Source organism: Eptesicus fuscus, chromosome 11 (assembly GCF_027574615.1).
Source record: "Eptesicus fuscus isolate TK198812 chromosome 11, DD_ASM_mEF_20220401, whole genome shotgun sequence".
Lineage (NCBI taxonomy): Eukaryota > Metazoa > Chordata > Mammalia > Chiroptera > Vespertilionidae > Eptesicus > Eptesicus fuscus.
In genome coordinates, this window is record NC_072483.1 from 56,253,182 (window position 1) to 56,268,121 (window position 14,940).

General features: G+C 35.6%; 1 protein-coding gene across 2 annotated transcripts in view; it reads right to left on the reverse strand.

Moving 5' to 3' along the window:
- CERKL (ceramide kinase like) overlaps positions 1 to 14,940 on the reverse strand; it is a 100,852-nt gene that overhangs the window by 45,267 nt on the left and 40,645 nt on the right. For both annotated transcript variants that reach the window (XM_054723170.1, XM_054723169.1), the window contains exon 2: positions 5,615 to 5,851. In XM_054723170.1, coding sequence (XP_054579145.1) covers positions 5,615 to 5,851 — 237 coding nt within the window. The remainder of the gene's footprint in view (positions 1 to 5,614; positions 5,852 to 14,940) is intronic.

Consider the following 14,940-nt stretch of genomic DNA (forward strand, 5'->3'; position numbering starts at 1 on the left):
TGCTATAAGGGTTCTTCTGTTTCCTTGATTATTTCTATTTTGTAGTTCCAGTTATTATCTTCTCTGCCTATTTTAATATATGAGTATCCCCAAGATTCTGTATTTAGTCCTCTGCTTTTTTTAAACTCTATTATTACTTTCCTTGCAAGCTTTCATCTATTCCCATCACATTAGCTCTTCTTCACCTCTTCATGTATTCTCAAATATGAATATGCTTTAAAGTATAGATTTCAGAGTCTGGATCCTGGTCGGTTCAGGATCCAGAAGAACTTGCAACTCACCATTTCTAGGAAACCCAAATATGCAGAGACTGATCACACCCTAATTTAATGAAAATTAACATATCTAGTGTACACACATGCTATATTTAAAGGTTGTGCATGTTTGCTTTGTATCACAGATGTAAAAAAAAGCAGAAAAGACTTAAACGAGTTTCACCACAATGATTATGTGTTAGGTTTATCACTCACTGCATATCAGCCTTAATCAATCACATTTTTTAAAAATATATCTTTTTATTAATTTCAGAGAGGAAGCAAGAGGGAGAGAGAGATAGAAATATCAATGATGAGAGAGAATCATTGACCGGCTGCCTCCTTCATGCCCCACACTGGGGATCGAGCCCACACCTAGACATGTGCCCTGACGGAGAATCGAACTGTGACCTCCTGGTTCATAGGTCAATACTCAACCACTGAACCATGCCAGCCAGGCTCAATCACATTTTTTAAAGACCTGAATTTCTGAATCAACGATCAATAGTTATAAACCTTACTAGTTTGTTCATATTTTCATTGTGGTCTTTAATACATTTATAATACAAGTTTCCTTGTTTGTCCCCAAGGGCAAAAATGTTTTATACAGGATTATATCTCATTCATTTCTGTACTCCCAATACTTAACACAGTGCCTGCTATAGAACGTGTGTTGGATAAATTAAACTATATTGCCTATTAGTGAATAAAGTTATGGTAACCTTTCTATTACTAAGAATTTTTTTTTAAAAATGCTATGCTTAACTGTGTAAAAGGACTTAACATATTTTTCCAAGAAAAACAGAAACCATGCTGAAACTCCTTTTTTTATATTTATAAACCCCCTTTCTTCTGGTCAGTCTTTGTCAGTTAGCCTTTAAACTTAAAGTATTGAAAAGTTGCCTGCCTTCTCCCCTTCTAGTGCTGCCAATTTGTTCTTTCCTCAAAAATTCATCACATCTTATTCATTGCTCCAGTTCAACATATAAATGCACATATTTGAAAGTAACTCAATATCCAAATACACTAAAATTATAATTGTTAAGCTAGTTAAACTAAAAGATGAAGTTGAGGCTTTCATGATTTTCTTAATAGAGGGGGAAAGTGGGGAAAGATGCAAAAAGCTGGCAGGAAACAAATTCAATTTGCTGATTAAAGACAACATTCAAATAAACAAATGCAAAAAAAATTTTTTTTTAATCTGCTGGTCTTGCCACAGCACCGGTTAAAAGCAAGGTCTTGGATTTTAAATAGTGATGTCTAATATTCAATTGTGAGTCATTTTTATAGCCCACACCCCCGCCCCTGGCCTCAAACTTAAGTCAAGTCCGCTTCAAACACAAATTCCTTGGGTGAGGACTTTAAAAATATAAAATTGGAAACCAAGGAACAATCACCATCTGTCAAACTTGATGCATGTAGGACAAAGCAGGGACATGGATGTGAGTCAGGAAGGTAATCCACAAATAGACCAAACCCCGTGGAAATCAGAACCAGAGAGGAAGGCATGTATGGCATGTGGATTGAGCCAATTGTTTGTCTCTCAGATGACGGGCACTTGAATGAACACCTAGATTACATGGATTTGAAAGTGAAAGAAACAATCAAGAAAAATGTTCTAAGACTGTAACCTTAAAAGTGAAGTATAGATAGAACACAATGTTTGGTTAGAAAGCATTGGAGCCTCCACCATTCATTTATGTAGGATGAAGGTGACACTGTCTTTGTGAGGCTCAGGGTGGAGAAGGAGTTGGCTCCTCCCACAGGACCTGCTGAATCCAATTGGGGGTACAGATGGATCAGACATTTATTCAGTCTGTCTTAGTTAGATTTCTTCATTTTTATTAGATGATTTCAATCCTGTCTTGTTTTTTTTTGTTTTTTTTGCTTGTCTACAGACATGTGCAAAAAAATAAGACTAGACCACCTTCTTACAGCATACACAAGAATAAACTCAAAATGGATTCAAGACTTAACCCTTTGCACTCACTTGCTTTTTTCTCGATTCCTTTATTCTAATGCTAACCGTGTCGAATCACACTCGACATCCGAGTGCAAAAGGTTAATAGTAAGACTCAAAACCATAAAAATACTAGAAGAAAACATAGGCAGTAAAATCTCGGACAATTCTCATAGCAATATTTTTTTCTGATATATCTCCTCGGGCAAGGGAAACAAAAGAAAAAATAAATAAATGGAACATCAAACTAAAAAGTTTTGCACAGTGAAGGAAACCACCAATAAAATGAAAAAGGCAACCCACTGAATGGGAGGACATATTCTCCAGTAATACATCTATCTAATAAGGGGTTAGTATCTAAAATTTATAAAGAACTTTTACAACTCAACACCAAAACAAACAATCCAATTGAAAACTGGGCAAAGGATTTGAATAAACACTTCTCCAGAGAAGATATACACATGGCCAATAGATATATGAAAAGATGCTCAACATCACTAATCATCAGAGAAATGCAAATTAAAACCACAATGAGATAGAACCTCACACCTATCAGAATGGCTATCATCAATAAATCAACAAACAAGTGTTGGTGAGGATGTGGAGAAAAGGGAACCCTAGTGTACTGTTAGTGGGAATGAAGATTGGTTCAACCACTATGGAAAACAGTATGGAGTGTCCTCAAAAAAATTAGAAATGGAATTGCCTTATAACCCAGCAATTCCACTTCTGGGAATATAGCTGAAGAAATCCAAAACACTCATTTAAAAGAATATATGATATATGCACCCCTATGTTCATTGCAGCATTATTTACAATAGCCAACATATGGAAACAACCCCAGTGCCCATCAACAGACAAGTGGATCAATCTATTTTATTTTAACCAATAAATCACTCTGTACTCCAGAACCATGCCAGAGAATATGACCGCATTTATTATAATACCTTTAACTCTTATCAAAATCAAAGGTACAAAAAGCAACATTCCCAAAAGATGAGAGCTTAAAATGTATGTAATTCACCTAGATTTTAACCCTAGACCAAACCAAAACTTCATTCATTAAGATGGGGGGGAAAAATTGAACACTGTTTTGGATTTTTTTTTTTTTGGACAAGCTCCTCTATTCCTATAAAATTGCTCTTACTAAATTAAATTTTGTTGTGATGTCCTATGCTTACTCTCTATTGATTTGATGGGTGAGATATATTGAGGACGTTGCCTCTCACCTCTCACTCAGCTAGCCCTTCATAAGCTCCATGAGAAAAGATACCCTCAGACCTCCAGTGCAAGGAAGAGCTTTGCCTCTCCTAAAAGGACACATTCTTATTTTATAGACCAGGCAAGTCTCATGGGTACCTGCCAGTGTTAGAGAAGTTTATTAAATTGATCTCATTAATGTTTCTTTTGTTTTTTTTTTAGATTTAAAAAATCTCTTCTGACATGAATTTAAAATAACACCATGAAAGACCCACTGTTAAAGTGGAATGCTTTAAGTTAAATATACAGGGTGGGGCAAACGTAGATTTACAGTTGTTCATATGGAAAATAATACAATTGTAAATAATAACGCAAGAATAAACTCTGTGTTTTGTGTAGTCACAAATGTAAACCTACTTTTGACCCACCTGTGTGTGTGAGTGTGTGTGTGTGTGTATGTGTATATATATATGTATGTATGTATACAGTTTATACAGTATATACTTTCTCTGTTTTCAGGGAGATGAACTAAACTAAGGCTTCTGTGGTTTTCTATCTTCTTAAAAGGATCAGGTATCCTCGAAGGTCCCAAAGGGGCTAACAAGGAAGCACAGGGGCCTTAGTAACAGGGTCACCTAGTTTTACTATGTCACATCAGCTTATCTTTTATAGGTGTAACCTATCAGTTGGCTGCCCTTGACCAACTTAGGTCCTCAGTCTTTTTTTTTTTTTTCAATTACATTTACATTGAAAATTATTTTATATTAGTTTCAGTGTACAGCATAGAGGTTGGACATTTTTATAATTTGTGAAGTGATCCTCCCAATAAGTCTAGTACGCACCTGGCACCACACCCAGTCTTCTTAATTAATGATGCCTGGCCTGAAACGGTCTAACATCACCATGTGCCTGCTCTTTGTCTGGCACCCATCTCTGTCCTGTGTCATCTTCCTCCAAACTGCACCACCAACCACACCAGCTGCCTCTACCCTGATCAATCTGGCAAACAGAAAGAAATGAGCTAAAAAGAAAGCAAGGTTTACAAATCTATGAGAAAAAAAAAAAATCCCAAAACTCAGTGTGGTTATTTAACAAGATACCTTCTAAAAATCCACCTTGCACTATGTTTGAATTCATGCATTTTATTTAGGACATAAAATACAAATAACATATTTTCAGATACATTGACTTCATTAGGAGTTAATATTCTAGTAAATATGTTCTCTTTTCACTGATTATTTAACTTTAGAAAAATCTATCCTGAAATAAACAATTTAAATATTATCTGCAAAAAAAAGCTCTTATTCTCAAGCCACACAGTACATATATGCACTTGCCATCATTGTATAGGTATAAGGAAAATAAATTCTAATATAAACTCGAGACATTAATAGAAAAATAAATATGCTTTCAAAAACAACTCTCAACTGAACTAAATTATTTAAGAACTGTGTTATTTCAGATTATCGAAGCTTCTGCATAGAAATGGTCTTTCAATAGTTACTTCCTGGCCTAACCAGTTTGGCTCAGTGGATAGAGCATCAGCCTATAGACTGAAGGGTCCCAGGTTTGATTCCCACCAAGGGCATGTACCTTGGTTTGTGGCTTGATCCCCAGTAGGGGGCGTGCAGGAAGCAGCTGATCATTGTTTCTCTCTCATAGATGTTTCTAATTCTCTATCCCTCTCCCTTCCTCTCTGTAAAATCAATAAAAATATTTTTTAAAAAAAGAGTTACTTCCTATCTCATTCTATGAGGCCAGTATTATCCCGATACCAAAGCCAGACAAACATACTACAAGGGGAAAAAAAACAACCCACTACAGACCAATATATCTTATGGATAATGATGTAAAAATCCTCAACAAAATACCAGCAAAGAAAATTCAATAACATATTAAAAGAATACACCATGACCAAGTGGGATTTATTCCTGCATTGCAAGGATGGTTCAACATATGAAAATGTAATTCACCACATTAACAAAATGAAAGAAAAAAACATATGATCTCAATCTATGTAGAAAAAGCATGTGACAAAATTTAATGCCCTTTCATGCATAAAACACTCAACAAATTGGGATTAGAAGGAAACTATATCAACATAAGAGTTTCTGTGCTCATAAATACAATACCATGTTTAGATTAATAACTCACATCAAGGAAACTAGACTCATTAAAAATTCCCATAAGGGGTTCTTACCTGCCAAAATTTTCTTGAACTGTCGAAACCATATATTGCAGTGGTCTTCACTTAAATTAATAAGATCGAGTGTAGAATCCTTTAATTTATTTTGTTCCTTTTTCAAACAGATGAAGAGTGTGATACCCAATAAAGTGCCATTTCCACTAGCAAAATAACGCCGTTTCAGTTTGACAGAGAATATGTCCTTGAGTTCAATAAGTTCTTCTTTACATAGCAAGTCATACTTGGAATCACCTGAAAAGAAATTAAGTTTTCCAATCAAAACCATTGTGTCCATATCTACCATGTACAAATCATAGTAAAAACCTAGAAAATCTTTCTCATTTATAATCTTACTGATTGTCCTTTATGTCAATCTCTATATAAGATGGGAAGGAAAGACAAGAAAAATTGGATCTGCTTTCCCAAGAATTAAAAATAGAAAAATGGAAGATAGTCTCTGCCACTCAAGGCCTAGGACATTCAAAACCTGAGGATAAGAACATAAAGCAACATTTCAGCAATAAAAATGGGAATCCCACCAGAGTCTCTGTGCCACTAATATGAACAGAGTAAAGTAGTGGGAAGAACAAAATGCACTAACAAAACTGGGTTTATGATAGGTTGTTGACGGCAACATTTAAAGGAAAGAAAATGTGCATTCTAGGTAAAGTAACACATGTACAAAAGAAGGCAGAGTAAGATTATCATGACTAGAAAATATGAATCCCTGCTGATCTAGAAAGAAGGTTCCATTGGAATGTTACCACAATCGGGCTTTATTTTATAGAGGCTCGAAATTTTATTGTTTAACCACAGATCGGAAAATAATTATTGTAGTCAAGGACCCTTCCAATGGACTCTCAAAGGAGGAGTGTCCTTTTACTTCTGCAAAAGTACTTCTAAAACTTCTACTCTGGCCAACGTGGAAGTGCAGGCACTGATTTTTGCCTTCTGTCTGAAACAACTTCAAAAACATACAAGATAGCTGAAGCTTCAGTTTTCAGATGTCATACGAGAGGTGGCGCAGGACAGTGATTGCTGAGAAAAGGGCAGCAAAGGAGCCACATGATTGCCTCCGATGACTCCTTGAGAGGCTTCTAGGCCACAGTAGGGCACCCATAGGAGAGCTTGTTGTGTCCCTGGGCTGAGGAGGAGTTAGGAGTCTAGGAAAGCCAAGACGACCACAGTTCACTGGGCACGTTACTGGAGAGGAGAGGGCTGCACAGAGAGAACTCTGTGGATCTGCAGAGGTGCCCCTTGAGTCTTCAGCTGAGCGTGGATCAGCATATGTGTGAGGCCACAGGAAGGACCACCCAGAGGATTAAAGAGAACAGTGCTCAGAGATCCCACCGGTGACGAAATATTGAAACTCGCAGGACATTGGGGAGAGTACTTCGAAGAGTTCTGTCTCATTAGTGAACTGGCCAACGCCTGCATTCATTCCACCCAACAAATCTAAAAAGCAGGTCTCAAAAGGATTGAACTGTTTCCAAGTAACTTAACTATATTCTAGAGCAAACCTCAAGAGTATTTTTAGGAATACCAAAATAATCAGTAAGTCCACATGGTAAAATTCATAATATCTCCCAGTCAATCAAAACTTACTATGAATATAAATAAACAGAAAAAATATGACACATGATAGGAGAAAAAGTAATCGGAAGAAACCAATGCAGAAATGACAACATGCTGAAATAGCCCCAGCAAGCAGAGGCCCTTGCTCAGCTCCCTTGGCCCTTAAGCAGGCTCAACGATATTCTCAGACTGGAGTATTGTTATGTATTAAAAGAGTTTCCTCTACACATGTATTTTCATACTTCTACTTGGATGCTGCCTGTCTAATTTGTAGGAGCCCTTCAGATATTCTTGAAATCAGTTCTTTACTATATATGTCTGATATATGTTACAAATAACTTCTTCTAGGCCCATGGTCGGCAAACTGCGGCTCTTTGGCCCCTTGAGTGTGGCTCTTCCACAAAATACCACGGCCTGGGCGAGTCTATTTTGAAGAAGTGGCGTTAGAAGAAGTTTAAGTTTAAAAAATTTGGCTCTCCAAAGAAATTTCAATCGTTGTACTGTTGATATTTGGCTCTGTTGACTAATGAGTTTGCCGACCACTGTTCTAGGCTACTCTTATATTAGTTATGACCTTGAATCTCAGATAAATTTTAAATTTTTATGTAGTCAAACATATAACAAAGAAGAGCTTCAAGGACAGAAGGAAGGACATACAGAAAGAAAGAAGAAAGTAAGAAAGAAGAGAGGGGAGGAAGGATACAGAGAGGGAACAAAGAACCATTGGGAAAGAGAAAACATGGGAGAGAGAAATTCTTTTCGTTCAAAGTCCTATATTATAGTGAATTTTTTACAATGGGTGCTTTACTTTAACAACAAATAAGTCACTGACTGTTCCAATTTAAAACCTCTTATAAATTGCAGATTTAAAGATACTAAACCAACAGCTAAGATCAAACTTAGTAGTGAAAACAAGAATTCCTGAAAATAGGGAAATAATACCTATTATCACTCTCATTATTCCCAATTATTTGGGACATTCTGCCCAATACCATATGTAAGAAAAATGAAATAAAAGATAACCATTGGTGGTGGGAGGGGCAGAGAGGGAGTACATGCCTAACAGGTATAATATTATCTATAACTATTTATAGATGATATCATAATATATTTGTAAAACCCAAAAAGAATCAACTTAAAATCACTGGAACTTAAAAGAACACCAGAAAGGAAGCTATTTACAAATATATTAATACCCAGGAAGAAGGCGTAATGGAGATAAACACATTCCATAAAAACTAGCACATTATACTTAGGAATAAATTTAATAAAATAATCCTGGACTAACATGGGAGGGGAGAGCATTTAAAATATACTGAGAGACAAAGAATTGAATAAAGGGGGACATACCCAGTTTCCAAGATTACATATTTTTCATAACAGTATTCTCATTATTAATACTTCTAATGCAATCCCAATCACAATCTCATTAGTATTTTCTTTGATGTAAGGGGCAAGGAACCTAATCAAATGGTTATAAATTTTATTAAATAAATATATTACATTAATGAAGAAAATGTTTTTAAAGTACAGTAATGAGAGGGAGTACATGCCTAATCAGATATAGTATTTTATAAAGCTACTAGAGGCCCGTTGCATGAAGATTCGTGCAATAGGCCTTCCTTCCCCTGGCTGCTGGCACCAGTTTTCCTCCAGCACCCAGGACCCAGGGCTTCGCTCTGGCCACCGCCTTCCATCTTCGCTCTGGCCGGAGCCTTCAGTGTTCGCTCTGGCCGGAGCCTTCAGTCTTCGCTCCAGCCAGAGCGCCACTCCTGTAGCTACCTCCACCCCCCGCCACCCCCCTCATAGCAGGCGCCCGCACCGCCCTGCCATTCCATCCCTGCATATGCAAATTAACCCACCATCTTTGTTGGGTTAATTTGCATACTCACTCCTGATTGGCTGGTGGGCGTCACGGAGGTACATTCAATTTGCCTATTTCTCTTTTATTAGTGTAGATAATAATGAAAACATTTGGATTATATAAGTGACTGGTCTAAAGAAACAACACTCATATACATTTTAAATGTCACTAATGGGACAATAATGGCATCTCAGTTCAGTTGGAAATACTGAGTAAATGGTGATTTAGAACTAGTTAATCTTTTTAAAAAGAAAAGAAAAATCAAAGCCCTATATCTTAATGTACACCAATATATCTAGATTAGATAAAACTATGTACAACCATAATTAGTAAAGCCCTAAATATGACAGTATAGGCAGATATACAGAGACTGAGATATTTAACATAAAAGTTATTTAATGCCTATAAAGTCCTAGGGACCCACAAATGGAAGTCACAAGCAAAGGCGGCCAACTGGGCAGAAATATGCACAACATATGACAGTTAAATAATCTATTTAATCAAGGAAAGAAACACTTTGGTGGGAAGTACATAAAAGACCCAAGACAGGAATTTCACAAAAGAAGAAATGCAAATTGACCAATGAACATATGAGAAAGTTCAATCTAATTAGTAATCAAAGAAATGCAAATCAACACAACAAGATACCATTTTTTTTGCCTTTTAGATTGGCACAAGATCAAAAATAATGCTCAATGATGATTTGGGTAAAGGCAGCCTGTCCCAGTGCTGGTGGGAATGCAAAAAATGGTAACTGCTGGAGAACAAGCTGGAAATAGCTATCAAAAGATTTCAAAATGTTAATTACAGCAGTATTTATAGTAGCAAATGACTTGAAGCAATATTCACATTCTTCAATAGAAAGATGGTTGAATTAGTCTTCCACAGCTCATAAATGAGCAAATTAGATCTGTGTTCTGATATGGAAAGGTATTCGTGTTAAGAGATATAAATTAGTGGAATAAAAGCTGTTACAAAGAAACCTAAGGGATTTGACCTCACTCCCATTAAAAGTAGAAAAGAAATAAATCCAGTGGAAAACACATAACAAACTTAACATTGGTTACCTATTAAAAGAGAGAAATGCTGTAGAGAGTATGAGATTAATATTTTCTTATAAACTTCCATAATTTTCCCTTTCTGTAATCAGCATTATATTTTACTAGAGGCCTGATGCACGAAATTCGTGCAAGGGGCTCGGCCCTCGCAGCCCCGGCTGCCTTGAGGCCCTGCGGCCCCGCCCCCCGCCCACTGGTTGTCCTGGAAGGTCATTCTGGAAGGTCGTCTAATTAGCATATTAGCTCTTTATTATATAGGATACTTTTTACAAATGTAGAAAAAGGTAAATGCTTTAAAATATGCATCTTTTTGATCCAGTGATTTACTTCCAGTAATTTACTCTAAGAAAATAATGTGCGCAATTTAGCTAAAAGAATGCTTACCCAAGCATTATATGAGTGAAACTTGGAAACAATCTAAATGTGCAATAACAGAGTATTGATTCTGTAAAATATATTCATATAAGAATGCTATTCAGCCATTAAAATGTAGAAATCCGACTAGAAAATTATCTAAAATAGTATAGCACAATTCCATTACTGTTTTGGATATATTTATTGAATACATAATTTATGTGTAATGATTTTCATATGCACACATATATGAATGTGCATATGAACAACTGGAAGGATAGTGAGATTGTGATATAATTTGTGTATATGAATTTAAAAATTTTCTACAAAAATATTTCTGCAATTAGTTGAAAGATTATTTCCTTTGCTCATCCTAAAATAGTTCCTGATATTACTTATTCTAATTTTTAAAAGCCCATTCCCTAAAAAGTAAGAGTAGCTAATATTTAATGAGAATATGCTATATGCCAGACATTGCCCTAAGAACTTTATGTGTATTATCTCATTTAATCCTCACAACAACCCTATGTAGTAGATGCAATTTCCTAAAAGAGAAGAAATGCAGAACAGAGTTTAAGTAACTTTCCCATGGTCTTACATCTGGTAGGATGCAGATCCAAGATTTAAATCCAAGCACTTTGGCTGGTCTTCACAACTCCTTACCAATGTTGAACGGGAAGTAAGGACCTTCAAGTAAACACACACACTCTCATCAGACCCTCTGGCTCTGACTGAAATAGTCAAAGTTAAAAGAGTGGCCAACCATTGTTCTGTCTCTAAGTAGGAAAAGAGTAAGACAGCAAATGTGTCCTCCTGGCTGGTGTGGCTCAGTTGGTTGAGCACTGTCCCATGCACCAAAAGGTCACCAGTTCAATTCCCAAATCAGGGCACCTGCCCAATCAGGGCACTTGCCTGGGTTGCAGGCTCAATTCCCAGTAGGGGGCCTGTAGGAGGCAGTGGATCCATGTCTCTCTCCCTTTCTCTCTCTCTCTCTCTCTCTCTCTCTCTCTCTCTCTCTCTCTCTCTCTCTCTCTCAAATCAATTTTTAAATATGTGTCAATTAACTGAATAGTATTTCATCAGAAACTGAGGTATCCTTCAAGGAGATGGAAGGTTAGATTGAAGCAACCAGGAGCTCACAGAAATAATTCTGAAAATTTCCTTAACTCTCTGAAAGGTTATTTCCTGCTTTCCCTGCTCATGCTTCCAATTTCTTTTTCCTCATTTGCCCACAAATTCAAATTTGGAGTTTTTACATAAATGATCTCTTTGCCAGTGTGACAAGAAGAGACAAGAAGAAACAGATTTAGAACAAACATTTTGTTTCTACTTGAAAGGACAAAAAGGATAATATATTTATAAATAAAATAGTTTTTTACCAATTTCTAACTATAGGCAAATGTTCTTCAGGAGCTATATAAATCTCTCAGCTGCCAATTTCCTGCATAGAAACACTGATGTATTATTTATTTCTGCAACGTTAATCATTTCCATTACATGAGTAAATCTGCCCAGTTCTCTCTAATCAAGGGATTCACTTGACTTTCAATATAACTTTTATAACATGTGAAGATATGTATAACATTAGTTTTAGATAAAATTGTATAATTAGTTTTAGATAAAATTATATTCAGGAATAAAGCATGTTCAATTCTGTGAACTTGAATTTAAAATGTTTTAATTTGAAGGCTTGGAACTGTCTAGCTATTGTTTAATCGCTCATCAGATTCGGTGGTGATTTTCTAGTCTCTGTTTGGTTTTTGAAGTTCCTACGATACGAGCAGCTGACCAGCTGGCTCCGTGGGGCAGCAGGACCTTGGTTTCCTTGACTTGAAAGAGAGCTCAGGCCAAAGGTCCTCAGGTTTCTCGTTGGGAAGCCCTCAGGCTAACCCTCAGTGAAGTTGAAGGTTCTGGAAATCATCTGACAGGATAAACTGAAAATCTAAGAAGGTCACTGTTTCTCCTCAACACCCATGACAAAACACTTACTCTTAGAATATCCAAATATTTATGAAAAATAAGATTAAAGGGGCAGGAGGGGAAAGAAACCACATTAAGAGAGAAGACTACTGTCTATACAAATTGAGCACTTATATACACCCCTTTGTAGCAGTAACTTAAGAAGGATTTCGATTCCTTTATTCTCCATGTGAATCAGAAAAATACTGCTTTTTATTTATAAATGATTTTATTTATAAACTTATAAATGCTGACAAAATGTAGGTCTTATATCTCTGCTTAATTCTTCACCTGTGAGATAGCTGCTCTGATCCCGAATTTAGCCACCTGTTATAGCACAACCAGTTTCTGCCACAAATAAAAGCAAATGTTTTCATAATTGTACGCAAAAGCCACAATTCCATGTACAACTTAACACATGCAGGCAGTATGTTAAAGGAGGAATTAAAAAATAAAGAACATAATTTGGGGCCATGTATTCTAAATATAACTTTAATTTTACATTAATGTAAAATATACGTTAATTGGTAAAAAATATATATAAAGTAAAACTTTATTCATAAATTGACACTTGATAACAGTAGATAAAAATATGGAAATCATCTATGGCCACTTTTTCTTAGAGATTGTAAGAACTAAAGCCTTACAGATGATATACAATTTTGCATTGTGGTATGTGTTTTATTATTTTAAATCTATGGGTTCATTTCTATTGTATTGGTTCTAGCTAGTTTTTTCAGAACATTAACTGTCCTCTCACATTACTTACGGAGATACTGGGGACCATCTGTTCTTGCAGGGGATTTAAGTATACATCTATTGGATATCATGCTATTTATTTAATTCAGCACCCACTTCCTATTGTTGTATTTTCTTGGGGGAGAAAGTCAATTTAATTACATGGAATAAAGATAGCCTCTCCTGGCAGGTTACCCTGTCACCATGAGAGCAAAGCAGAACCTGCCTAAAGTAGGTTAGAGTGGTTAACAAGGAGAGTAAAACCAGCAGCACTTAAGAATATTTAGCAAAGGTTTAACAAAAATAGAACAGTGAATGGAACTTTAAAAAATATTACTGTAAGCCTAGGGCTTGTCTAAATCAATCTTGGCACATCTGTCTGATGCAGACCGTAAACAGGATTAGAGCTGGATTTATCTGCTTGGCGCTAATTGTGCTCACAGTTTCTGCACATGTCCACTCTTTCAAGCACTGCCTGGAACACAAGCCTGCCTGAGAGACGACTCCCACAGCACAGTGTATACACACACGGTATATTAGATGGTTAAGCAATGTGATGTCTAACAATTTTTTTTTTTTGGCTCTTCAGAATTACTTATCTAATCCCCTAATTAAAAATACAAAATTCTGTTTGAATACACCACATACTGAGATAAATCTGTGAAGCAAGGGACCAATAAATTTGAATACACTTTAATTGTAAGAAGAAAACACAATTTAATTGTTAATAATCAGGTTAAACTAGGGTTTAAACAAATAGGGCTGCTCCTGTTGCTTACTGAAAAACCATCACAATGCATTATTATCTTCAATAACTATAACACAGAATTTGTTAGCAGAAAGGTTTAAGTTTCTAAATATATACATATCAAGAGTGACAAGAAAAAGTATTTTATCTAGTAAAAGAAGTAAAGGGAACTTTAAATTTATCATTTACAGAAAGAAATCAAGAAGCAGAGAGAAATTGATACTCAAATAATCAAACTAAGAAATTATATTTTTATCACACCAAATTAAAAAAATCAATGATCAATTTCTATCTGTAATTTGTTCCCCCACTAAGTCATGTGTAAACAGCTTAGATACTTCTCTTAAGAATTTAAGCACTTGGGGGGAAAAAGAAGAAGAATTTAAGCACTTGAAGATATTTTTTTTTTTTTTGCATGAAAACCAAAATGAACTTAAATATTGTTCTTTGGGTTGAGGATTTGAAATGTAGACAATAAACATGTAATACAAGTCTACATTTAGTGCCTATGATATAAAGTGATATTAGCAATTTTAAATCATGAAGTCTATGCCCAATCATAAATATCACATAAAACCTATTTTAACAAACAGTATCATTGAAAATTTAAGCTGACTTCCAATCATAGACAATCCTTTGTTCTAAAGCTTTTTTCTTGATATATTACTTATTCATGTTCCAAATATCTCAGTGAGCTTTCAGAAACCAGCTTTCCCCCCAAAACTTCTACCATTAATAAAAGGTATGTATATACTTATAACATTGTTTTATACCGACAAATAATCAGGAGAAATTGGCAAATTAAGTCAATCATTTAAATACTTAAACCAAAACAGCTTCATTAGCAATTCTCAATGTGTGGTCTTAGAGGTTATACAGGGTCACACTCATTTTTATCATAATATTTTCTTTTTTTACCATGTTAACATTTGCACTAATAATGCAAAGGCAACAGTGGTTAAAACTGTTGGTACAAGTAAGAATAAAGGCAATGACATCAAATTTTACTAATAATTATTGCCTTCTTTACCACCTCAAATTCAAC